We start from the raw sequence: 25,371 nt of genomic DNA, 5'->3' as shown, positions 1-25,371 counted from the left end.
CGCACCCCCACTTTCAGTTGGCCGGAAAAGAAAAAAAAAAATCCTCGCTTTTGCCCACACTTGATACAGGAAAGGCTGCACCAAAGCCACTGCTCGAGCAACACATCACATACTGTGTAGACAGAAAAAGTGTATATTTAGCAAGTACACTCAGACCTTGTTATAATGCAACAGGGTATAACGAAGTGAATGAAATTCCCCTTGAAACCTCCACAGAGAACCATGTATTTGAAACCTCGTTGTAACGGAGTAAAACAGACCTATCAGTGGATATAACGAACAATATTAGTCTTCCCTCCCAACAAAAAATCCACGGTGGTGCGCTAAGTGCTCCGTGGAGTTCCACACTCGTTCGGCACCACGGTTTTAAAACTCCCGCGTTGACAAGCAGGCCAGCAAGCCATCCTCCTCGCTCAGTTAGCGGGCGGAGCAAGGAGCATGGCTCTCTCAGCGTCAATGCCGACATGCTATTGTCGAGATGTCACCATACAAAACTGATGCTGTTCGATGTGCCAGTGTCGTCACACGCACTCAATGGGGTTGACCTTCTACGTCGTTTCTTCGGTGCCCATGGCGATGGCGAAAACAGCATCAACAGCAAGTCTTTCGCTTGCGATGACCGAAACAAAGGTGCATCACGTACTTCTTTCCAGCTGTGTTTAGCGGACAATAAACGAGGCAGTGTGCGAGGCAGTGTAGCGAGCAAAATATTTGTCTTCCATTGAGTTTCCTTCGCATGCGTGGTCGCGATGCAGTATGGTGGTTCGCGAGGCGATTTCCTTCTTTGCTTGCTCATAGGTGTGCATTCAACCGAGCATACACTGGCGCAAACTGTTGTTATTGGTGGTATAACGAAATAATTGCGCGCCTCCCTTTCAACTTTGTCACAACGAGCTTTGAGTGCAGAATGTAGAAGGCAAAAGTCACAATTCACTATAATAAAATTCAGTTGTTAGAGTGCGCTCGTCCTTGTTTTTTCTTCCTTGTCGTTGTCTGCTTTGCACAATGGCTGCCGTGGAAGGCTTAGTCAGTGTTGCTGCCTAGGAGCTTCACGGCACAACGTGCACTGCCATGAAGCTGCACTAAAGGGAAAAACCCCGCGTATTATCCACACCTCTACGTTGCCACTGAAATTTTCACATTTTTGGTGCGGGTTATGCGCGCAAAAATACGGTATGTTTTTAGTGCTTGCCCTTGTTACGTCACTGCAGCGCAAAATTTGAAAGTTCTTTAATGTCTCTTGCATTCTTTTCAGTTAAGGAAACTTTTTCATGGGTGGAATGGAGCCCAGTGGGTTACCAAAGGCTAGTTTTGAACAAGGCTGTGTTTTTTCTTCATGAGCCCTTGTATGAGTGGAGGGTGAGCGTCTATGCAGTGCCATTTTCTGGGCCCACAGGGCAGTGCTACAGAGGCAGTGGAGGACAGCCAGATTCGCGTCTGGGCCCTGGACCAGAATTCGCTGTTCTTTAGCCAGGGAGACTCGTGAGAAAACCGTGACTGATGGCATTAAGCCGACACCCGTTGACCCCTTATGCTGGACTCGGCTTTGGTTGCTTGATCCTATTGCCACAAACCATGCATTATGTTTTGTTTTTACTGCCCCGCCGTGCCCAGCTGTGTTATCTCTGTCCCGAGCGAAGCGAGTGTTCCATTCTTTATTTTTATGCCACACGGATTATCTCATTCTGATATGGAGAGCGTTTCGCCCCAACGTCACTAGCCTAGAATAATCTTCTTTGATCTGCAATGTTCTGGATGTAAATCAACGATTCGAGAAACACTCGTGCCTGCAGAGCAGATGCTGCGGTATTCAACTCGCCGACACACGCCTGTGTCGCTGCCCCTCTAAGAAGCTCGGTTTGCTAGGGTTATTCGTCGACACACTACGCCCCCAACCCATCCAACAGCCTACTGAGATCGAAGGGTGCAGCGTGCTTCAACCCTACCCATACCGGTCGCCAAGCCATCGAAGTAATGCAGACTTCTTGTGTGGGAGATCCTCCAGCCCCCACACTGGGGGAAACTAAAAGCAGCAACTTCTGGAGGTGAAGTTGCTCTACGGCGAAAACCGGAAACTAGGGCTGTGCGAATACTCGAATATCCGAATACGAATCGCATAGTACCTCCACAAATAGTTCAATTCGCTAATCAAATATCTATTACAGTTAAACCTCGATGTAACGAAGTTGGTAAAATTCGTAATTTGCTTCGTTACATTGAAATTTCGCTACATTGAAATTCGCAGCTATAATGAAGTGTTCATCCCGTGAAGCGTTTCCTGAAAAAGAAAACGTGGCGCGCATACACGGCTGGCGCACTGTTTTTGTTTCTATCGGTGCTTAATCATCTACACGGGCATCAGCGTGATCCGCATGGAGCGTTTTCTTCCCGCAAAAACGCGCCCCGCAAGCCACAGGCACGCTGACGCAGCCGCGGAGACCACCCGCACGGGTAGCTCCAGTGACCGATTCTAAGCGCTCGTTGAAACGCAACTCGAAGGGCAAATGAGAGGGGTATGCGAGAAAAAAAGCGGATAACGTGGGCGAAATTTTCACTGTAAAACGTCATACGCGCCGCTTACGAGAGCGCCCATCAAATATCCTTCGCGGCGGCCTTATCGTCTGGCCAGCCGGCATCCCCGAGTGCTTCAAAGCTCCCGCCATAGGCTGCGCGCCTCCCCATTGGCGAAACCATGGCGAAACTGGTCAGGCTTCTCCCACTGCCGCGCGCTGCGCAAGTCACTTCCCGCCGCCGGCACGCAATCGCGGACGCCGGCGTGAAAAAAAACGCGCGTGCAAGGCTCATAAAGATTCATAAATGCTTGCTGGGACGACGAAACCCAACAAGCATGAGCGAACTCGAACGAAGTGCAAAGCGGCGGCTTGCGGCGGCGGCGGCGGCAACGCCAGAGGCGATTAGGCTTACCACTGCGGAGGATATTTGATGGACGCTTTCTTAAGCGGCGCGTGTCACGTTTTACAATGAAAATTTCGCCCACGTTATCCGCTTTTTTTCTCGCATGCCCCTCTCGTTTGACCCTCGAGTTGCGTTTCAGCGAGCGGTTAGAATCGGTCGCTGAAGCTACCCGTGCGGGTGGTCTCCGCGGCTGCGTCAGCGCGCCTGTGGCTTGCGGAGTGCGTTTTGTGTTTTTGCAGGGAGAAAACGCCACGTGCGGTTCACGCTGATGCTGATTAAGCTGTAGACGATTAAGCTCCGACTGGAACAGTGCGCCAGCCGTGTATGCACGCCACGCAATTTGTAGGCAAGGGACTTAATCAAAACTCCGTGGCTGGCTGCATCCGTGGCATTGGGCGACTCGTGTCGCCGTTCGCGTTTTATTGGGACCCCAGTTCGCCACTTGCGTCTCCCAAAATCTACTTCTACAACTTAAATATCGTGCCTCGTTCTTCATGAAACTTCGTTACATTGAAATTCCAGCAAATGGGACTTCGTTACACAGAGGGTGAAAATACATGGTGTGCATACACTTGAAGTTACAAAAAATTCCGTGGTTCGTTACATCGAGGGTTTCGTTACATTGAAGTTCGTTACATCGAGGTTTAACAGTATTCGATTTTTCTAATAGTCTATTGGAGTTCCCAAATGTTCCCTGGATTTGCGAAAGCGAGACGTCGGCGCACGCTGACGCACTGTTGCTGCACCATATGGTCGGCAAGTTTCATCCAAATCGTTCTTTCGACCAGCGCGCCTTGCAGAGGCCGTAAATCTTATTTTGCTGCACAGAGTAATCTGCGATTGCGTCGATAAGATCTTGTTTTCGAGCCGTCGCCGTGGACTCTTGTCGCCGTTTTGAATTCCGCTACCGGATGTTTACATGATAGTGTAGCTTCCGGTAAAGACCGCCGCCGTGTTGACAGCGGTTGTGGCTGTTTTTAATCGGGTGGTGTTCGGTTACTGCGTGTTTACTTGCTTTTTAGACCACAGTGGGTAGCGCAAGGTTTCCCGCGGTGACTGTAGTGCGAGCCTTCCTTCCGCCGCGTGTTTATTCAAGCTTCACGCTGCCCATGTGCTTCCAAAGAAGTGCCTCATTGTGGCCCATGATTGTGGTTGGGCCGTGTTTTTGCGTTCATGCCTGCAAATCGCTCGCGTCTGAGTTACGAGGCGCTGTGTAGTCGTTGCCTATGATTCCAGTACAGCAACTCCAGTGCAAGTCTCTTTTTTTCTTTTTCAAATGCGTATCGTGCCCGCTCTAGATTCCTGGAGTACCGCCAATGCGAGTTCAAACGTGCATTCTCTGGGTTGAAAAAGAAAGTCGTGTCTCCCGAACATGCGAAGTGCTTCTGCTTTTGCACAAAAACCTATGAAGAATCGAAACCTGTAAAAAAAAATTACATTCGATTTGATATTCGGCTTTTTTTTTTCCAAATTTAATTCGTTATTCTATACGAAAGTTACTAATCGGCATTCGCACACCCGTACCGGAAACCCTCCAACGACGCAAAGACGTACCGAAGACCGTGATTCACGACATGCCCTCATCCCAATGACCCGACCTAACCCTGACGTGACTCCCGAACACAATGACAGCCACAAAGTGTGATGCGTACCCGACATGACCGAGACTGCCACCGAGAAGACGGCGGCAACGACGACGCACAGTGGCCAATTGTCAGCACGCACAAGCCCAGATGCGATGCCCCGACGAACCCGGAACTCGAGGAAGGCAGCGTCCGACGTCCAGTTGTCCATCGACGGCTTTGATGTAGTCGCCGTCATAGTCACTGGAGCCGACTTCTGAGTAATAAGTGGATCATTCGCATCTAAGCTGAGGAAAGTTCCGACCAGATGGGACGGTCCGCACATACACACAGCAGGAGGCCATCTCGTAACACCAAATGGAACGTGCACATCGTGAATCACCATAGATAGCACCACGTGCCCTGCAGTGTTCATCATTTTGTGTAACTGCTCCCGCGACGTAATTCTCGGAATAGACTTTCTGACGGACAACGGTGCAATAATTGATCTGCAGACCAAGTCGATAAAAAGAAAGCGACGTGACTGCAGCCGCTGACTTTGAACTTGCACCCGAAGATGTCGTCAAGCTTCCGCATCTCTTAGACGTGAACCCGGCGCTACCGCAAGAAAAATGGGAGAAACACTCGCTACAGCGAGTGTTTTTCGTCGAACTCAAAATTACGTCAGACACCGCTAGCGAAGCACTGAATTATAACCGAAGATGCAGCCTGACCTACCCTACGGTCACCGCACCGCATGTCTTCGCACGAGAGGGAAGCGATCTAGACTCAAGTCGACGACATGCTCAGCAACGACATTATACAGCCATCGAAAAGCCCCTGGGGTGCGCCGGTCATACTCCTAAAGAAAAAAGACGGCACATTAAGGTTCTGCGTTGACTATCGGCGACTGAACAAAATCATCAAAAAAGATGTGTACCCCTGCCACAAATCGACGACGCCCTCGACCACCCCTGCCACGCGAAGTACTTCTCTTCGATGGATCTGAAGATCGGCTACTGGCAAATTGAAGTGGACGAGAGAGACAGAGAGAAGACTGCGTTTACAACCCCGGACGGCCTATACGAGTTCAAGGTGATGCCGTTTGGGCTGTGCACAGCACCAGCGACGTTTCAAAGAGTCATGGACACTGTGCTAGCTGGCCTGAAGTGGCACACCTGCCTCATATACCTCGATGACGTTGTGGTCTTCTCCCAGACTTCTCACAAACTCCTTACAAGGTTGGAGTCTGTACTTTAGGCCATTCGTACGTCAGGGCTAACAGGGTTAGCCTAAAAAGTGCCGCTTCACGTACGAGGAGCTCATGTTTTTGAACCACGTCGCCAACGCTGCGGGAGTCCTGCCTGGCCCGGCGAAAACTTCAGCCATAGCGAACATCCCAAGACGAAAACACAAGAAGGGCATGCAAAGATTTCTCGGACTATGCGCGTACTACCGGCGCTTCGGCGCAAACTTCGCACGCATTGCAGAGCCACTCACACGCTTGACGAAAGATAGCAACCCTTTCAGCTGGGAAAATGCCCAAGAAACAGCCTTCTGCGAGCTGCAAAAATGCCTGAAAAGCCCGCCTGTGCTCGCGCATTTCGACGAAAACGGCGAAACGGAAATGCACACGGACGCCAGTGATATAGGTTTGGGGGCCGTCCTCATCCAAAAGCAAAGCACTTGAGGAAAAGTAATCGCCTATGCGAGCCATGGCCTGACAAAGGAAGAAAAATACTCGGCCTCTGAGGAAGAGTGCCTGGCCATTTGGCCATATGGGCCATTTCTAAATTTGGCCCATACGTGTATGGAAGACCTTTCAAGGTTGTGATAGATCACCATGCGCTGTGTTGGTTCGCCAATTTGGATGACCCCTCTGGCCGTCTTAGGTGGTGGAGCTTGCGCCTCCAAGAGTTCAACATTACAATCGTCTATAAATCCGGCAGGAAACACTCCGACGCCGACTGCCTGTCCCGCGCCCCCATCGAACGAAATTTTGGAAGCGTGTCACGGTGACCCATCTTCCGGACATCTCGGCACAGCACGCACTATGGGAAAAATCAAGGTAAAGTACTACTGGCCCTGCCTTACAACCGATGTGTCCCACTACGTCCAGAGCGGCCGGGACTGCCTGCGACGAAAAACACCTCCGTCGAGACCCGCCAGACTTTTGCAGCCGATCGGCGTCCCGTCGAGGCCCTTCCATAAGATTGGAATGGAGCTTCTGGGCCCGTTCCCTACATCCCGATCCGAGAACAAGTGGATTGTCGTAGCGACAAACTACATGGCGCGCTACGCAGAGACCACCGCTCTTCCGAGGGGGACTGCACAAGAAGTCGCAAACTTCTTCATAAGCCAAGTTGTGCTGCGACATGGAGCCCCGGAAGTCCTAATCACAAACCGCGGAACGGCCTTTACTGTGGAGCTGATGCAAGGAATCTTACGCTACAGCAACACGGATCACCGAAGAAGGACAGCGTACGACCCCCTAACGAACGGACTAACGGAACGTTTGAACAAGACCATTGCGGATATGCTGTCTATGCACGTCGACGTTGAACATTGTTGCAGGGCGTACTTCCACAGCACGCGCCCGGCTAACCACGAACGCACACCACGCTGGTAACGGGCAACTGACCCCAAGGCTTTATTCACCTTTGAATATATACACATGGGCAACCATGGAAGTGGTGTCCTCTCTCGATCGGTAGCACACACAGCAATGGTCGCCGTGGTGCCATCTGTCTATATGAGCACACACTACAAACGTTAGACCTGGGACTAAGTGCTCCCGTATGTCACGTTTGCGTACAACACGACTGTCCAAGAAACTACACGAATGGCACCGTTCGAGCTTCTCTACGCAAGACGACCGACCACGATGCTTGACGCCATGCTTCTGCACATAGCAGACAGTGACCTCAATGCCGACGTCCACGGATATTTTCAGTGTGCAGAGGAGGCCCATCAGCTCGCTCGAGTTCATACGAGAGACCAGCAGCTGGTGGATGCCGGACGCTACAATCTCTGACGCCGAGACACCGAGTACCACCAGGGGATCGTGTGTGCGTCTGGACTCCCGCCGGGTGACTCAGTGAGAGGCCTCTGCCACGGTATTTTGGACCCTACCAGATTCTACGACGTATTGGCCAACTTGCCTACCAAGTGGTCCTCGATGGTGATTCCGGCACATCACGACGACGCAAGCGGCCCGAAGTCATCCACATGGTTCGCCTCAAACCTTACTGGGCAAGATGACAGACTTTTTTGTTGTTGTTTGTTCGGACTGTCGCTTGTGTTAGCATCGGGTCGATGCACTCTTAGAGGGGGAGTAATGCCGTGAACCACGCATTGGGCTTGTGTTATCTGTGTCCTAAGCGAAGCACATGTTCCATTCTTTATTTTTATGCCGCATGGGTTATCTCATTCTGATACAAAGAGCATTTTGCCCTAATGTCAACAGCCTAGAATAATCTTCTTTGATCTGCAATGTTCTGGATGTAAATCGACAGTTTGAGAAACACTCGCGCCGAAAGATAAAAGCCTGCGTAGCAGGCGCCGCGGCATTCGACTAGCCGACGCTCGCCTGCGCACGTCACTTCGCCGTCTGTGTATTCTTTGAGTTGTTAGGGGAGCTCAAGTTTGCTCCAATAGACTTGTTTTCTTTGGAGACAACTGCGTCGTCTTTGGCTTCGTAACACTATGCTTAACGCGTGAAAAGCACAAAATTGTACACTGCACGGAAATGGGGAGATATGTAACTGGTGGGCAGCACACCTGTACCAGTAGTACGCCACTTGAGAGAACCGTAACGAACTCGTATATCGCCACCGCCCCTGCTGCAGATGGCCAGTTTCTAAGCAGTGTTCTAATCTGAAATCTTAGGTTTCATGCATCTGTCAAAGCATAAAAAGAGCAATTTTACAACTCCTGGTTTCCATACTTGAGTGATGTTTTCCCAATTGCAGGCTGCAACACAGCAGTGCTGTTCTCGCTGAATATTGGGCACACAGTGTATTCTGGCCTCGTAAAGTAAAAGAGACACATACGCGCATTGTGCCAGAAGGAAGGACGTTGTCTGGGCCTGGCTTTCCAGCTTGGTGGCATTGCAGCAGAACAGTGCGATACCCAGTGCCAATAGCTAGCGCCACCGTGGAGCATTGTGTCTCCTGCTGCTGAAGAAGCCTGGTGATGGTAAGGAAACCAGGGCCTGTTTGCCTGAACGTGATAAGTGTGGGAATAAGTTCTCAAGTACGATTTAAGCGCTGTCTAGGTAATAAGTCGTTTGCCCGAAACCGAAACAAACTCTCGGGTAAGGTGACCTTTTCATCGGGTTTTCCGGCCACTGGCTTATTTTCTGTGTCCGACTTTGAATTATTGGCCTCTTATTCTTAAACGGGAACTTACGTGGGAACTTATACGTATGGACAAACGGGCATGAGTTTGCACTCGCATCTTATATGGGCCATATATTTAGGGGGGAGGAAAGCTGTGTTATGCATGGGTTTTTACGGTTTACATTTACAGAAAGTGCGCCGTGCATACTGTTCGGTTTCCACAGGAGGCCACAGGCCACTTGGGCTGGACAGTTCTAGTGCTAGCTACCTCTCGTGTGCAGGCATCGTGGCGAGAGGGGAAAATTCCCAACAGCCACAGCACTCACCGAAAATTTACTTTTATTGGCAAGTGCAACATGGGTTTTCCAATGAGTGCTTTCAGAGTGCATGGATCTGCAGGGGTAATGCATGGGCGAGAAGGGTTACTTTCATTCATCCTTTATTTTTTAGCCAGCATTTGTGCTGCTTTTGGACACGGTTTGCTTGTGTTCTCCCGGGGCCTTGGTCACTGCAGTTGGCACACAAGATTGGGCAGTTGAGGCAGAGCGGAGCAGCAGCCCTGATGTTCCTAAAGGGGTGACTGTGTGGCTGTTGCGCCTCGATGTTTCTGGGGCTGTCTGTCGAGGCTGTGTCCATGAAATCCCGTGTGCCAGCCTACACGAGTGGCGGATTGAAATTTGGGCGGGTCGTTGATACATCGTGGAAAAAAACCCAAAGTGGACGACTATGCAGCCTGCCTGTGTGTCCTTTTTCTGCATAGTTGTCACACTTTTTTCCATGGTGGACTTTAATATTAAGCACTGACATTAAGGGAACATGTAAGCTTGTCCAATTGGTACGAATGGCTGCAGTGTGCACTTAACCCAGGTGATTCCTTATCTGACTGCAGTCACAAACCCTGCAGTAACAAAGCCACCGGAGAAAGCCAAGAAATTCGCTTTTGTGGGCATTTCGTGGCATTGAATCTGGCCCTGCGCAGCTGCCAGTGTGTTGTCATAGCAGACATTGGTGGGGAGGACGTTGCGAGGGAAGCGGCCCCTTCAAGCGCCCTCTTGTTGATTTGGAATAAAACCAGTGGAGCAGAGCGGGACCAAGTCACCCAGCAAACCGTCCTCGTAGCGAGTGCTTTTGTTGTTCAGAAAGCTCGAAAAGGGTGTGCGCTTGCAGTCCATCATGCATCTGGTCAGGTGATGCGACGACAGCGTCTGCAGCAACTCACTTGAGTGGCCTTCGTTCACCCCTTCTCCTTAGTCCTGGTCCCAGGTTGTCCCCCCCGAGTGTAGTGCACCACTGCTGGGGCCACTACACAGTGAAGCCTGGCCCCGCAGGCTCAGTTGAGAAGTGAAACGAACGACAAGTGTAGGGCCGAGTCTTCATTTTGTGTTGTGGGTTTGGTCACAACGGAAAGGGGCCAGGGGTGTTAATTAAGCGAGCGGTTTGTCGTCCGCTGACACTGGGAAGCATGTCGCAGAATTACGCGGGTCTGTCGACATTCACTAGTATGAATGAGTACCGCCGGACCACTGTTAGTTGCCTCGAACTTCTTCACTCAGGCGGGGTCTTCCGTGTGTCCCCTTGACGTGGAGATCTGCAAAGTGCGCCATTGCTCAGGCTGCTCTTTCTGCTTTTTCGCATGTAAACTAAGGGGAACGCACAGGTCACATGTCCACTTATTTGCCCTAGCATCGCCACACAGCGGCTGAACGTTCCTCGTGACAGCAGGGCAGCTGAGGGGCGGCACATACCCTTCAGATAAGAGACCGTACGAAAAACCTGATGTCTGTGTCACCTGCTTTGGCAACTGCTTATTGAAATCTGTGAAGCTGTTTTACTCGTAGACATCTACACACACGCAAGCAGCTGGAAACGATATCTAGGGAAGGATAAAAGGAGCAGACACCTCCAGAAGCACTTCTGAAATGCAGTCATTATAGATCATCAACCAATGCGAGTTCGATTGCCGGCCGCAGTGGCCGCTTTCTTGATGGAAGCAGAAAGCAAAAACGCCCGTGTGTACGAGATTTGGGCGCACGTTAAAGCTCCCGGAGCCCTCCACTACGGCACCCCTCGTAGCCCAGGTGTAGCTTCGGCGTGTTGCACCCCGTTATCAGTCAAGATGCCTTCAAGTGCATCGTGTGGTTGCCGTTGTTTGGCACCTGCAAGGACTGCCAGCATGGCAAGCCGCGCCCTCGTCAGCCCCACAGACGGTGCACAACGTAGGTCCACACCGGCTGGGCCCTCTGCTCGGTCGTGTGAGTGTGGAGTCTGAGACTCTGCTGCCCCCCGTTTTTTTTGCCGTTCTACCCCTATGTGCCAATTAAGTTTAGTGTGACAATTTTGTGTGACAGTTTAGACCGGCAATTAAATTTAGTGTGCTTTTTCCAATCTGAGGTCAACGGGGAAAATTTTTGGCATATAATTTTTTTCTGTGCGAGTAAGGAGAGCCGAGCTAGTTGGTAAGGTGGCATTTTGGACAGCGCGAAGGAGACGGACTTAACATTAAGCGTCTCCTTAGCGCTGTTGAAAATGAACATTTTTTCTGCCTGTGCTGAATTGAGATGCCGTGACTTAAAATGTGCCTTGCACTCCATGTTGAGTTGCTTAATCAGTAAGGAGACTTCCCTTCCGTCAGCGCGAGTTCTGAGTGTAGTGTGCGTTTCTTTCTCCGTCCTTCACAACTTCAGTAATGAACACTGATGGGGCCGCAAGGAGCTGGCACAGTGTACACTACTGGCAGGAAAGGTTGCATTATCCACTGTCTGGTTGCCTGGCGGTTTCGTGCCAGGGCTCCTTGTCAACTGTCCAGATCGGCTCCCAGGCATTAGTGCCCTCGTACCTGCTGCCCGCAGCGTGCCTGCCTGTGGCAAAGAGGCAGACACCGACAGCAGACTATGTGGCACTGTGTGTGGAATGCAGCCGTTCCTCTTTTTTTTAACAGCACAGCTGTTTTCTCCAAGCTTTGTCCTTCTGTCACACCAAACAACCTCGAAGCCTCAAGGGGAAAAAAAGAAGTCCCGGGCCATGTGCACTGAATGTGACGCCTGAGGAGGGGCAACGCAGGCAGTGTATGAGCGTCTCTCTCTTGCCACATGGCGTGCGCTGATTGGGCGCCGGTGGGAGCAGCAGTTGCACGCTTACTGAGGCGATGGCACCCTTTCTTGCGCCGGACCAGGTTTGCTGCAGCATGCTAAGAAGTAGCGCGAGGCATTGGAAAACACCTTGTCCCGGTGTACACGTTGCGTCCTAGCGCCAGGCGTTGGAAAGCGAGTGTCCCGGTGTGTTAGCACCGTGACTACACGAGATGACAGGAGGGCCCCTAATGTGCTTCACCCCTAAAATGTGGTTAGGGAGGTCTACGGCCCCTAATGTGCTTCACCCCTAAAATGTGGTTAGGGAGGTCTACGGAATTGAACCCGGGACGTTTACGCCGTGAAACCGGCAACCTGACCACTGGGCCACCATAAAGACCCGAGCGGTACGGGGTTAGATGCGGTGGGGAACAATGATGTGTGCAGCTAATTGGAAAGAAGACAAATTGGCGCAAGGCTGGAGAAACAGCAGGGTGGAGGGTTGACCTAGCCTCTCCTCACACTGACAGCCGGACCCCAGCAGTGCGAAGCCGTTTTGGACAACACTGTAAAGCAAATAGCATTTAAGTATGTACAGTGTTCGAATCAGTAGCAGTCGTCGTCATCCCTTTCATCGTCGTCTTACCCCTCTTGTAGCACGTCCTCGCCTCGGCTTCTTCGTCAGCTGGTCCAGTGGCCGTCTCCACTTGTGAATTGTGAAGGGATTGCTTGACAGGTTTGTCATCATTGCCTTCGGTGTGGCGGATCCAAGGCGACGACGAAGGCTCTTCATGTGGTGTAGGCCCATGCACAAACTTCGATGATGTGAGAAACGTGCTCACGTGCACTCCTTTCCCCACCCCCCCTTTTTTTTTAATACCACTGCGCAAGCACCGGGCACACCAGGTGGTCGCCATGAGGCACGCGCATACGTGCGCTTTACCACTGCGCAAGCACCGGGCACACCAGGTGGTCGCCATGAGGCACGCGCATACGTGCGCTTAGAATTTTGTCTACGCCGGACGGATTAGTGCCAGCCTAAACTGCCCTGCTGTCAAAAAATGCTTCCCTTGGTGAGAATCAAAGCTGGATCCCTCGCGTTATGAAACCAGCATCTATCCGATTGACCTGTCATCGCAGTCCGAATGCACAGCATTTCCTGCGGGTTCATATCACAGGCGACTTGCTAGTGCAAGCTAATGCGGTCCACTCTGGGAGAGATGTGAAACACTGGGGATCTGGGCCTGCCAGTTAGGGACAACTTCTAGCGGCAAGTTCGGAAATCCCTGCGAGGTGCAACTGCCGGTTCTCGGACAAAGACAGAGCCAGCTCTGCTGTTTCCCCAGCCTTGCAGCACTAAGTGAACACGGCATCACATCTGAGTCGGTCATTCACTGTGAATGAACAGCTTCAGTAATTTGGAAACTTTGGCCGATGCCAACATATTAGCAGCCCTTATGGCCTCCCCGAAACCACTCGACCCGTCTCGCCTCTCCAGCCAGCCTAGCTCAGCTTCTCGTTGCCACGGGGGCCGAGCACAGGAACACGAGTTTGATCCCGGCTGCCTTGGCTGCTTTTCTGGCAGAGCGGAAAAGGGGAAACGGCCGAGTGTTAAAGGGAGGCCAAAATTTGTCCGGAGCCTTCCTCTGGTGTAGTTCAGTCCCCCCCAAACGCCCATCTGTGGCAGGTGTGACTGACTGCTGCCCCTGTCCCATTGCAGTCCCTGCAGCACTCGAAGGCACTGGTGCGGGAGCCCCTGTGGGCGGACCTGCACAAGGCCAACGACCGGGAGTGCGACCGGCTGGTGGAGCGCTTTGTCTCCGAGGAGGCCATGCAGGCCGTCATGGACTTCTTCAAGCACAAGGGCAAGCTCTGAGCTCCCCACAGTGCCTCGTGCTCCGGCTGCGCTCACCAAGGGAAGGGAAAAGGGCTGCTTCTCTAGGAGGGGGAAAATTACTACAACTGTCCTTTGGGGAGTCTATGTGGTGTAGTCAACCTGGTTGTTGGGTTTCCAGATGTTGAATAAATAAACTTGTACTTTGTATTTTATTACTTTCTGTGTGTCTGAGCAATTTCTTGGGGCAGTATGAGAAAAGGTGCAGGTGTTTACGCTGTCTTGTAGAGGCAGAGAGGACATTGGAAGGCAAAAATAGTCGTCGTTGAAGCTGACTCCCACAACTCTAGTTTAGCAATAGAGTGAGGTGTGCAATTTGGGGGCTTGCCTGTGAGTGAGACTACTTTTCTGCCATGTTTGCTCAAATGTAATGCAACCTCAATTTTTAGAGGTGTTGTGCCACCAAATTTTAAGTCTGTAAAAAGCCTGCTGTAGGCTTTCTCTGTATGAAAGGACCATCACCACGAAGTGCTGGGTATAGCAAGCGCTTAATATATATTTTAATTCGCTTCTAAAAAGTACCTAAAAGCTCTTCTGGAGATCGGGACCCATCGCTAGCGCCACCAACCATGACGTCAGTGAATTGCCAGCATAACAAAGTTTGTGACGTCATACCACGTTAGCGACTCGAGCGACGTCAACGTGAACTCCAGTTACCACAGTTTGTTTGGTCGCTCGACACTTGGTGTGGCTTGGTCGTATCAGACACACTAGGCCGACACCACGGCGACGACGACGCGACGCCGGCGAGTCGCCAAACCATCGGCCAACTGCTGAATTGCTAGACCGCGTTGTCACACTACGCCGACGGCGACACAAACACGTCGGCCGATTGAAAGTCGCCGTAGTATGACTGACTCGCCGACCGAAGACGCCAACAAAACCGGTCGCCTGACTGGTCGCCCGACGCATCGCGGGAATCGACCGAGAAGCGAAAACTGCGCTCCGACAACATTCGTTCAGCAATGAACGCGGCTCTATTTTGTTAGTTTCTGGAGTGTAATAAACTCAGTGAGGTCCATGAAGCCCATACAACTTAAAGGGGTCCTGAAATGCCTTCCGCCGATGCATGGATGTACATGTAACCAAATAAAGCAATGTATTAGCAATCTCCTCCTGCAAGAATTTTGTTAAAGCGATGAGTATTAGCTGAGAAATCGTAAATCAAAAACCGCGAATTATCGTCGCGCCGTATTTCCTCCTCCTTTCAACTGTTTCTTCGCTGTTGGCCTCCCCTCCCATGATGCTCCGCTCCTCAGCGGTGACGTACTTCCGCTATTGCGCTCCCCACAGACTGCCGTCTGCTACGGGCCAGCTCTTTCGGCTTTTTCATCTCTGTAGACACCATGGACACAGGCTGGAAAAGCGAACGAATGACCTGGCCGCATGTGTGCGGCCTGGCCTTGCCCTTTCGCGGTGTACGTAGCTGCAGAGCTGCAGTTGGTATCGGCGGCGAACTCGCAGCCGCGTGGGGAGAATCGTGCGCTCGTTCCCTTTGGTGCACCGCGCACTGTTTATCCAAAAAGCGCGGTCTCAGATGTGGCCCCGCTGGTGCCGGGTGTTATTTTGCGGTGGTTGTAATTCCTACTACCGGCGGCATGTGAAAAAAGACATTTTCAACCGACACAGAACCCGTGCACAAAACGCGCCGGATCGGATCGCTTTATCAGCGGCGATGAACGTGAAGGCGAAGAGCAAACCAACGCTGCACTCGATCAGCGAGAACCCGTGTTCTGACAAGCTGCACCCATGTGTTGCATTCAACACTGACGGGAAAGCGTTTGTTTGCACTTGTTTGGATAGTCGTAAAATGTCCAAACACTCCGGCACTCCGCTAGCAGATCAGCCGGCGAGACATTTCGGAAAACATTTGACAGATGGCGCCGTATGCATTAGTGTGTCGCTACGCAAAACTGATGAGACGCTCTACTAAAACTCCCATCGCGGTGTCACGTAGCGGGACGCAAAAATTTAGCGTTTAGCGTATTCAAAGGCCACAAACGCTGTACTAAAACTCTATTAGCAGCAAAATAGCGTGCGTATGTGAAACCGCTTGCGTTTACAAAGCTGCACGCCGAGCGCGTACGTTTCAAACCTAGTGACATTGTTTAAATACACTGGCAAGCACAGTGTAACGTAGTCAGATATCAACCGTATGCTCAGGCGACAAGCAAGAGCTTGTTTTATGTGGGGCTGAAATTGCGCATAAAGGCCCGTTCGCACTTGCGACGAAAGCGAGTGAGAGCGGCAGGAATTCCGTCGCTTTGTCGCGCGACGATCGTTTTTGTCGAATGGTCGGGACAAATTTTGGTTGCGCGACAGAATTCCCGTCGCTTTCGCTCGCTTTCGTCGCAAGCGGGAATGGAAAGTTCTGCCGCTGCCGTCTGCTACGCAGCTCGGAGGTAACCGCGCGATCTGCTCGGGCCGGATGAACGCGCACACTCCCGCACGGCAGCGCCCCAAGCGGCAGACGGCCGCGTACATCGCTCCCGGCGCCCGCCTGGAGCCCGCACTCGGCACACTAGCCAGTATATTTCAGGCACTATAATGGCGGAAAGATTTTTTGCTTCCGATCATGGAGGAAGAAAAAGTTAGGAGACGGCATGACGTCACGCAGCTAGCCTTCGCAAGCCCAGCTCCGTTGAAGCCGCTCCCTCCGCCGTTTCTCTTTCTCAAGCCGCCGAAGTCGGCCCAGCACGTGACCTCCATGGTCGGGTGGGCCGGCGGCGGCGGCTGTCACCCGACTCCGGCGCATCTCTCGTGTTTCGTGTTTGGTTGGCGGTAGCTTTTCCCCGTGCTTCCTGCATTTGTTTGCTCGGTGATCTCATGCCCGCGTGCGGGCAGGAGTGCCGCGTATGTGCGAAAGACAAAAGCCGTGGGAAAAAAACCAACATATAGCAGGCTCGAGTTTCGAGCAGACGAAATTGAAGAGCTCGCGGCGGCAGCACGGTGGGGTCACGTGGTGCAGTGACGCCTGGGCCGACTTCGATTTTACTTTTTATGTATAGGCTTCACGTTTCTCCGGTAGCGCCGTCTCCTAACTTTTTCTTCCTCCATGCTTCCGATGAACCTAGTTCTTTGCCCCTGTGTTTTTAAATACGTGAAGAGGTTAGCACGTCGTCCTCACGCAGCTCTGTATCGTCGTAGCATCGCTGATTGTCCGAACGAAGCTTGCAGCTAAGCCAATGCAGCGACCGAAGCTGTGTGTGTGTGTGTGCATCGCCTCCTGTGTGTTGTGGACGCGTTCGTTTCGCGATGAAATGCGACATTGTACTTCTGCGGATGGATAGTGCTTCCCATTGTCTGGATTATCTTTCTCGAACGACGTACCACTCAACCTCGCATGGGGTATGTGCAGTGTGCCTGGCTAAAAGCCTTCTCGCTTGCGCGCCAGAGTTGTGACTTGCTGCTCGTCCCCGCAAACCGGGTGTGAGGTGAGTGCCGTATTTACGACGGGCAGGAGGAGGCAACTCATCGTCTGTCAATCGCGGTTCAGACTTGCAACGCATGTTGTGACGTTGCGTTCGTTCGAAACGCATCTCTGGATTGTTTTGAAGTTGAATAAAATGTACGCGTCAAACCCGGGCATTTGGCTCAGGGCGTTCTCTGCGATTGCACCAAAGAAGTGCCACGGGACTTTCTTTATGGTACGTACTCACGTAAGATAAAATCCACGTCGTGTTATGGCCGTGTTGCATTCAATACAAACGGTTAAGCGTTTGTTTACACTTGTTTCGTTTGTCGTAAAATGTCAAAGCACTCCGGCACTCCGCTGGCAGATCAGCCGGCGAGCCGACGCTGAGCAGACGACTCATCTCTTTGCCGGAAGTGCGTGAAAAAGCCGCCCAATAGCAGGATGTTGGTTGGTTGGTTGGTTGGTTGGATCCGGAACGAGAATGGCGCGTACCCACTCTGGGGGATTGGCCAAGTCTTATTGTGATTTCACTGCTAAAGAAGCTTAGTAATTAGTTTCAAACGAAGGGAAAATAGGGTACAGTGATGCTAACAATTTTGGAACCAAAAGAAATTCAATACTACTGTACCAACAGGTATTTCAATAAACGATTAAAAATGGGTTGAAGCTATTGATTAACAAGGCAAGCGACCTGTTTCGGCAATAAATGAGTGAAGAGCGCGAAAAACATCCCCGTTGCACCGACCAAGCCCGACTGCCCCAAATGACAATAAATTAGGCACCGACAAGGCGAGACCCAGGCGCCGGAGGGGAGCCTCCAGGTAACGATTTCGGAGGGAAGAGAACCGCCGGCAAGACAACAGGAAGTGGTCAAGTGTTTCCTCCTCTTGACAGAAGCTGCAGGTGGCCGATGGCGCTATGCGTGCACGGTGCAGATAAAAATTCAAATTAGGTGTTCGACATCGCAAGCAAGTCAGTGTGACCTCGCACAGCCGAGACTGCGCAAAGTCACACTTCCAAGAGTACCGGAGATGCTCAATGTCTGGGCAGCCAGCGATGCTGTCTGGTGGGAAGCTGTCCAGTGAACTGTACCTTCGAAACCTAGTTCCAACAACATAGGCTACCGGGGGCACAGTATCAACGAGAGGACCATTCAGTGCTACTCCTGCCAGGTAATCAGCAGTTTCGTTAAGTTCAACTCCTCTGTGCCCTGGGACCCAGACCAGCCGGATTTCCCTGACATGTACTGGTATAAGCATCGACAGCGATCGGCGAAGTGGAGAAACGGTTGGGGAAGATAAAGCGGAGCAAACCGAAAAAGAATCCGTCACAATGATCACCTGGGAATGCTCTTCGCTGAGCTTTCGAAGAGCGAGCGCGATTCCCAAAAATTCTGCCAAATATATTGACGTGAAATTCGGAAGACGAAGAGGAAATGCCCAGTCAAGCGCAGGTGAAAAGATACCTACACCAGCTTTTTTGTCTCGGACAGAAGCATCTGTGGCTATAACCACATGTGTCGGGAACTCTTCTAGGTAGTTTTCTAAAAGGCCAGATATCGTTCTCTCCGGCAAGCATTTGGCATTGGAGGGAAAAATGTTGACGAAGTCAATGTCCACACTCGCAGTGCGATATTCAAACGTAGGTACAGATAATATGTTGATATTTAAAGGGGCGAGCAAGGACTGGACGAACACTACCTGTGGACGCTTGTACATAGGCCATGATTGGGCAAAAAAGGACGCTGGGGAGTGTACAAAAACCATTTGCGATCGTGATATAGGCAATTCCATTGCACGAAGGTATGCTTCTACTGTCAACACCTTGAAACGAGATATCAGAGGAAGGATTCGAGCCTCCCAGTACAATACCCGAATGGGGACGTACCTTGGCAATCCCAAACACAATCGCAAAGCTTGCCTTTCTAATGTAATCAATGGTCGGAGCTTGTAGAACGGATAACTAGAAAAAAGGATACAGCCGAATTCCAGAATAGGGCGCACGTACATGCGATAGAGCATAAGGAGGACGTCTCTGCGCATACCCGATTTCTTATTACAATATCTCTTCAACACGGAAACCGCTCTCCCCCCTTTCACCGCAATGAAGTCAATGTGAGGACGCCAATTCAGAGTGCTCTCATACAACACTCCTAGATATTTCAGAGAGGTAACCTGCGGTATTGATTTCTGTCTGTATGTCAGATCAATCGAAATTGGGTCTTTCACTGGGAATGCCAAGAGTGCGCACTTGTCGACATTTAGGGATAGGTAGAGGCCATCCAGCCATGACTCTAAGGTCGACATATAAAGCTGCAGTGACTGAAACAAGACATGTACATTGCTTGAAGAGCTAAAAAAACGCCAGGTCGTCAGCATACAAGTACGACTGTACGCCCGCAATAACGGGAACCTCGCTGAGTAAGACATTAAATAAAACCGGAGAAAGAACGGATCCTTGAGGTAAGCCTCGCGTTTGATTGTAATGTGAGGAGGTAACGCCGCTCTGAGCAATAAAGAATTTGCGACCGGTTAAAAACATCCTAACCCACGAAGTAATATATTCGGGAAAACATAATCGATGCATCTTTTCTAAAAGTATGCCATGTTCCACGCAATCATAAGCTTTGGCCACATCCAATGTCACAAGCGCTGCGGCCTCTTTGGAACGACGAGCCAGATGAAGGCGGCTCTCTAGGTCTATGTGCGCCGACCATATCGAGCAGCCTGGCCTGAAGCCCACCTGTCGAGGACTCAAAATGTTAGCACTATTTAAAAACTTTTCGATTCTGGCCAATAAAACCCTCTCAACAATTTTTACAAGATTAGACGTTAAGCTTATCGGCCTAATGTTATCCAATGAAAGACCTAACCCAGGTTTTTTAGGCAAGGGAACAACTTTCGACAGACGCCAATCGAGAGGCACCCAGGAAGCGCGCAGAGAGTGGTTCACAATATGCAGGAGGTCTTCAGGCGACTCCGTAAACACCATCTTTATCATTGGGACAGTAATACCATCTGGGCCTGGTGCTGCATCGGATACACGCTGTAACACATCGTATAACTCTCCCTTCGTAACCTCTTCAAAGTTAAGAGGAGCCGGGCCCAGGACAGGGGAGCCATGGGCCGGTGGGGCCAGTACCGGGTAGCGGGAAGTGAAACGAGCCTGCAGTCCTACAGCCAACTGATCAAGAAGAATTTTTACGGCTGTTGGCGTGTGCATGAAGGAATCAAGGTTTGGTGAGCTGTGGCCGTTTTTTCTAATCCGCAAGAACGAGAAGAGCGCACGCCTATTACTAGTTTTCGAGAGGAAAGAGAAGCGGCTGGTGTTATATATCTCTTTTGCCCGTGCAACAGTACGTTTGAACACAGCGCGAAAATACTTAAAATTGCTCCAATTTTCGGGACACTGGTTATACTGTAACTTTTTCCACGCTGCTTGTCTTCGACGGAAATCCCTCGTGCATTCCTCATTCCACCAAGGACTGCTTGGCTTTCCTTTAACCGAAGAAATCGTAAATTTAGCTCGACTGGCCGAATCCTGAATTACTGATATAAGCTCCTTGGCACGAGCGTCAATTTCTTGAGTTGGTAACGAAGCTAATGCTGAACGCATTAAATTTTCATACCGATTCATATTCACAAAGGAGTGCTTCGTACGGGTAACGTGTTTCCTTGCGCGAATATCAAAAACCACGGGGATGTGGTCACTAGATGTAGCACAGTCTGCCGTAGACCACGCAGCAACAAGACCCGGCTTCGCAAAAGTCAAGTCCAATACCGACTTACTCTGGCCGCGCAGGCATGTAGCCGCTTTTGAGTTCTCACAGGAGAGAGAGTGGTCGCTAATCCACCCCCATAAACGCCTCCCGCAAGCATCGGTACGATATCCCCAGTCCACATGATGAGAATTGAAATCCCCTGCTAATATGACATGATTTTTACAAGCCGCCAAAGCTGCATCCAGTGAACCAGTCGATGTCACCCCATATGGAAAGTATGCATTTACAAGGGAGAATGAAACATTTCCTGGTAATTCAAAGTCAACTGCAAGAATTTCACTCTCAGATGAGAGAGAAACATGTGTGCACTATGGCAGAATTTTTGCGATACTAAAATCAATAACCCTCCACCTCTACCTTGCCTGTCCAAACGAAACGAGCGGAAATTTGGAATAAAAAATGATTTCTGGGGAGAAAGCCAAGTTTCTTGAAGTAGGATAACGTCAGGGTGGTATTGAGACACAAGCCAATTAAGATCAGGAGAAGCAGAGAAAACAGAGCGGCAATTCCATTGGAGTACTCGTATACTTGTCATTGTTAGCCAAGCTGCGCCGATGATATAGCCTGTTGTAGTATGTCGTGCGGCTGATTGGGAGACTGCACGGAACTTTTTGGATTTTTGGTATTCTTTGGTTTGGAATCTTTGCTTACCTCCCCATCAGTGGGGGAGAGCCTGCGCTTTTGGGCCAGTGGGGAGGACTGGCCTACCTCCATCTCATCCGAGTCCTCAAAACAAGCGGACGACATTTCTTGGGACACAGGAAATTGTCCTAGATCAGTGAATGCTGCATTATCATCAGAAGTGGATGGCATGCATGAGTAGGCGGGGAGACCCGAGTGCCGCCCGGCAGCGATGCCGAAGGTGGCAATGGGGCTAGAAGAGGCGATGCTGAGGGAGGTGCTGCTTCTGCTAAGTCAGCATTATTCAGTGAAGGTGGTTTCCCACTTACGGCACCTACAATGGGGCCAATTCCTGCAGGTTGAAGCTGAGAGCCGGAGGAAATCGCTGAGAACATTTGCAAAAAGTCTGCCATTTTCTGAGTCATGGCTTGGATTTGACTCATGCACTCGGACAGAGACCCTATAAGCGGCTGTACAATGGTAGTCATGGAGTTCACTACCGAAGCATTGATCATGCTGGAAATGGACTGCTCGCTGACAGAGTCCTGGCGGGAGGCCACAGTAGCATAACCACGCGCCCTTTCTTTGACCGCCGCTACAGCTTCCCCACGTGAGCACCTTCTCTTCTCTATGATTTCCAACACACTGGTTTCCTGAGCACGAGTCGGACAGTTGGAGTAATCAGCCGGGTGCGATCCCTGGCAAAGGCAACATCGGGGTTCAGCTGCTTGGCACTCGGAGGCAGCATGAGCTCCTCCACACGACACACACCGGGAGTTCGATTTGCAGCCTTTGATGCTATGGCCGTATCTCCAGCATTTGTGGCATTGGAATGGCCGTGGCTGAAGGGGTTCCACCCGGAACAGCAAAGGCCATGCCTTAATCTCCGAGGGGCAGGTGATTCCCGCAAAAGTCACGATGACGGATTCCGTTGGAATCTTTCTGTCGTTGACTGTTCTGCTGCACCGGAAGACCGAAATGGCACCCGCCGCTGCGAAACTATTCAGCACCTCCGGTGGACTCAAGTCCTTGCTAACTCCCCTCACGATACCTTTCGAGCATGCAAGGTGAGGAGGAATAAACGCTCTCACCGGCACTGAGGAGAACTGAGTACAGGCTAGAATATCCATGACGCAGGCCTCGTCAGACGACCGGACGAGTATGCCACCCCTGCCGAACGGTCTCACCTCCGAGATCTTCCTGAAATGCGGAGTCACCCCTTGCAGGTCCACCTGAATGGCCTTCGGATTATTGCGCCGAATTTCGCCCCCGTTTGTTGGAACCAGGGCCACGGGGATGTTCCGCACTCCTCCGTTGAGAAATGCCTCCACAGACAGGTCCTGCATGGGGAGGAATGCCGACCAGGGCGAGGAACCCTGACCGGGGGAGTTGAAAGACATCTCCCTCACCAATACACTAACTCACAAGAAAACAAAAACCCTTCAAGGCTGAAAATCAAAGCCTCTTAACCTCAAACAAGCACAAAACCACTCAAAAACTCGGCCAAACCCCACAGAGCGCTCGTACGATCGAATGTTCCAGCGTGGCCGACAGCGTGGCGTGCCTGAGCAGGATGTCTAGCTCATGACGAACATCTGGGAATCGATGATGTAGACATGTGAAGATGGCGGCGTCCAAAAACACGAAGGAAAGGGTGAGAAAAAAGCGACAAACTTTGCAACAAAAGTGTGAGCTTTCCGCTGCGCGTAAAAGAGTAATACTTGGCACAGGTGACGTTGGCGACCCAATCTAGCGATTGCGCTAGTTCATTTAGTGTGCTCAAAATGCCTTTCAGGGCCCCTTTAACACTAGCGCTAATGCGATCCGTATTTTGGCGTTCGACGCTTCGGCCGTGCTCTTCAGTGACGCCGCTACCCCGGGGCTGCAAACTGCATATGCATGTGCGATTGGCTCGACTGTAGGAAATATAAGGTCAGTTTCATGCAGAAGAAGAGTTACTGAGGGTTATTTGGGTAATAAGAGATCAATATCGGCCAACGTTTCGAAGAAATCAAATTGTTCCACTGGTTAAAGCTAACCCAAAATCCTGGATAAATTAGGAAGTTTTGTATTGAGATTTGAATTGTACCTTTTCTGGTTACATTGCGTTAGCATTAAGAATTTTAGTTTTTGTTCACTATCTGTTTTGTTTTAATAATAGTTTTTTAGCATGAGGAGCTACATTCCGTCCTCCTCCTCACAGTTGTACATTTTGTAAAGGGCGTAAGCATGTGCCCCATGCACGATGCATGTGCCCAGCCTCCTCACAAGCATCACTGCTAAAGTGGGCTGGAAAATCTCGTACAGCCGACTGCGAATTAAGCGAGCCGGCATTGCACCAAGCCCAGCACATGAAAGAAAACACAGCATGTTGACGGAGTCACGAAATGCTTTCACCCGCGGCCGCACTGTTCAATAGCATCCCAAACAGAATGTACTGAAAATGCAAGTTTATCGCGCAAGGATGAAGACAAGCGCAAGCGAAAAGAAGAAACTCGCAGCGCAGACACACAACTACACCGCGGCCGCAACTTTGAGCCCAGCGGACCGGCTGCGCACGCCGTCGACGCTGCCGCCGGAGCCGCCGCCACAGCCACTGGTCGGCGACTTTGGCTAGTTTCGGTTTCTGAAATTGTGGCGATCCTAGCGGCACTGTGCTGCGGCGTGGCCCTTCCCTTTCCCTCGGCGTTTCTTTCTTTCCGCACCGTCAACGCTTCCGTGCCTCCTCACGCATGCGCAACAGCTCACCGGCGCCAATATTTTTTTTTTCTTTCTCGCGGGCCAGTTCGGTGCGTGCGTGAGCGAGCCGGCGTGCGAAGGGTTGCGCGGGTTAATTGCCTAAACGCCTCCACGGGCTGAAAGTTTCGCTGCATTATAAAATACATTCGAATGTATTCTAAGTATGGGGCAGCGGAGGAAGGAGCGTTACCACTCCTGCGCAGCTCTGTGGTGCAGCAACACAGGGCGGTAAAGTTCGGCCAAGTTTCTCGCCTTCTCCAAAGACGACAGGTAAGCAAATTAGCTTTGCACAAGTTATAGTGAATTCCTTAAAATCCGACCGATTGCACTCTTCTGTTTTCAAATTAATTCGCGCATGTAACGTGAAGTTAACGAGACATGTCACTCATCTTGGAGTGGAAACTAATGTGCAAATAGATCCTAGCTGTGCAAGTACGCAAAATTTTGGTAGAAGTAAACGCGTATTTGGCACGCACACTCTTGCTCGCCAGATCAATTTGTGGTGGCATTGCCGTCTTTTTATTGCCTTAGTAACTGCTGGAATGTCGATTCAGTATACTTATCAAGGTATTTTTTGTTTCGTGCAGCAGGTATAAGTCTAGGTTCGGGCCCCAAGTCGAGGACGGTTTGCGACTTCATTGGACGTTTCCTCCGGTGACTCTCCTCAATCCATCCAATGTCATCACAACGCACCTGCTCACAAAGAAGGCAAGCTGAACTGTACGCGCTTCTTGCCTTTCACGGCGTACCTACTACCACAGCGATTGGTGGCATGGAGGTGCTGCGCCCTAAGCATTTTTTTCCTCCGCCGTCTTGCTCCAAAACGTATATTTGCGGCGAAACTACTGCCAAGCGTTGCTTCAGTGCTCCGAAAAACCTGACGTAACACCGCGGTGTTCAATGCAATTCGATTTTCACATAAAGCAGTGGAAGGCCGAACCGAAATACATACGTTGTCTGCAGCCGCCATTGCAAGCTCACTAGTACGGATTCTTGGGCAAGTTGGTGTGGCGATCTTGATGAATTCATAGCGCA

At 51.0% G+C, this 25,371-nt stretch overlaps 1 protein-coding gene across 5 annotated transcripts in view; it reads left to right on the top strand.

The window, feature by feature from the left end:
• LOC144158144 (enoyl-CoA delta isomerase 2-like) overlaps positions 1-13,938 on the top strand; it is a 46,494-nt gene extending 32,556 nt beyond the window's left edge. For all 5 annotated transcript variants that reach the window (XM_077688807.1, XM_077688805.1, XM_077688804.1 and 2 more), the window contains one exon: positions 13,607-13,938. In XM_077688807.1, the coding sequence (XP_077544933.1) occupies positions 13,607-13,762 (156 nt within the window). In that variant the 3' untranslated portion in view covers positions 13,763-13,938. The remainder of the gene's footprint in view (positions 1-13,606) is intronic.
• Positions 13,939-25,371: the final 11,433 nt, after the last annotated feature.

Source organism: Haemaphysalis longicornis, unplaced genomic scaffold (genome assembly GCF_048455015.1).
Source record: "Haemaphysalis longicornis isolate Haplotype H1 unplaced genomic scaffold, Haemaphysalis longicornis Haplotype H1 scaffold_10, whole genome shotgun sequence".
Lineage (NCBI taxonomy): Eukaryota > Metazoa > Arthropoda > Arachnida > Ixodida > Ixodidae > Haemaphysalis > Haemaphysalis longicornis.
Note: the sequence above shows the minus strand (reverse complement) of the source record. Positions and strands in the feature narration are given on the sequence as shown.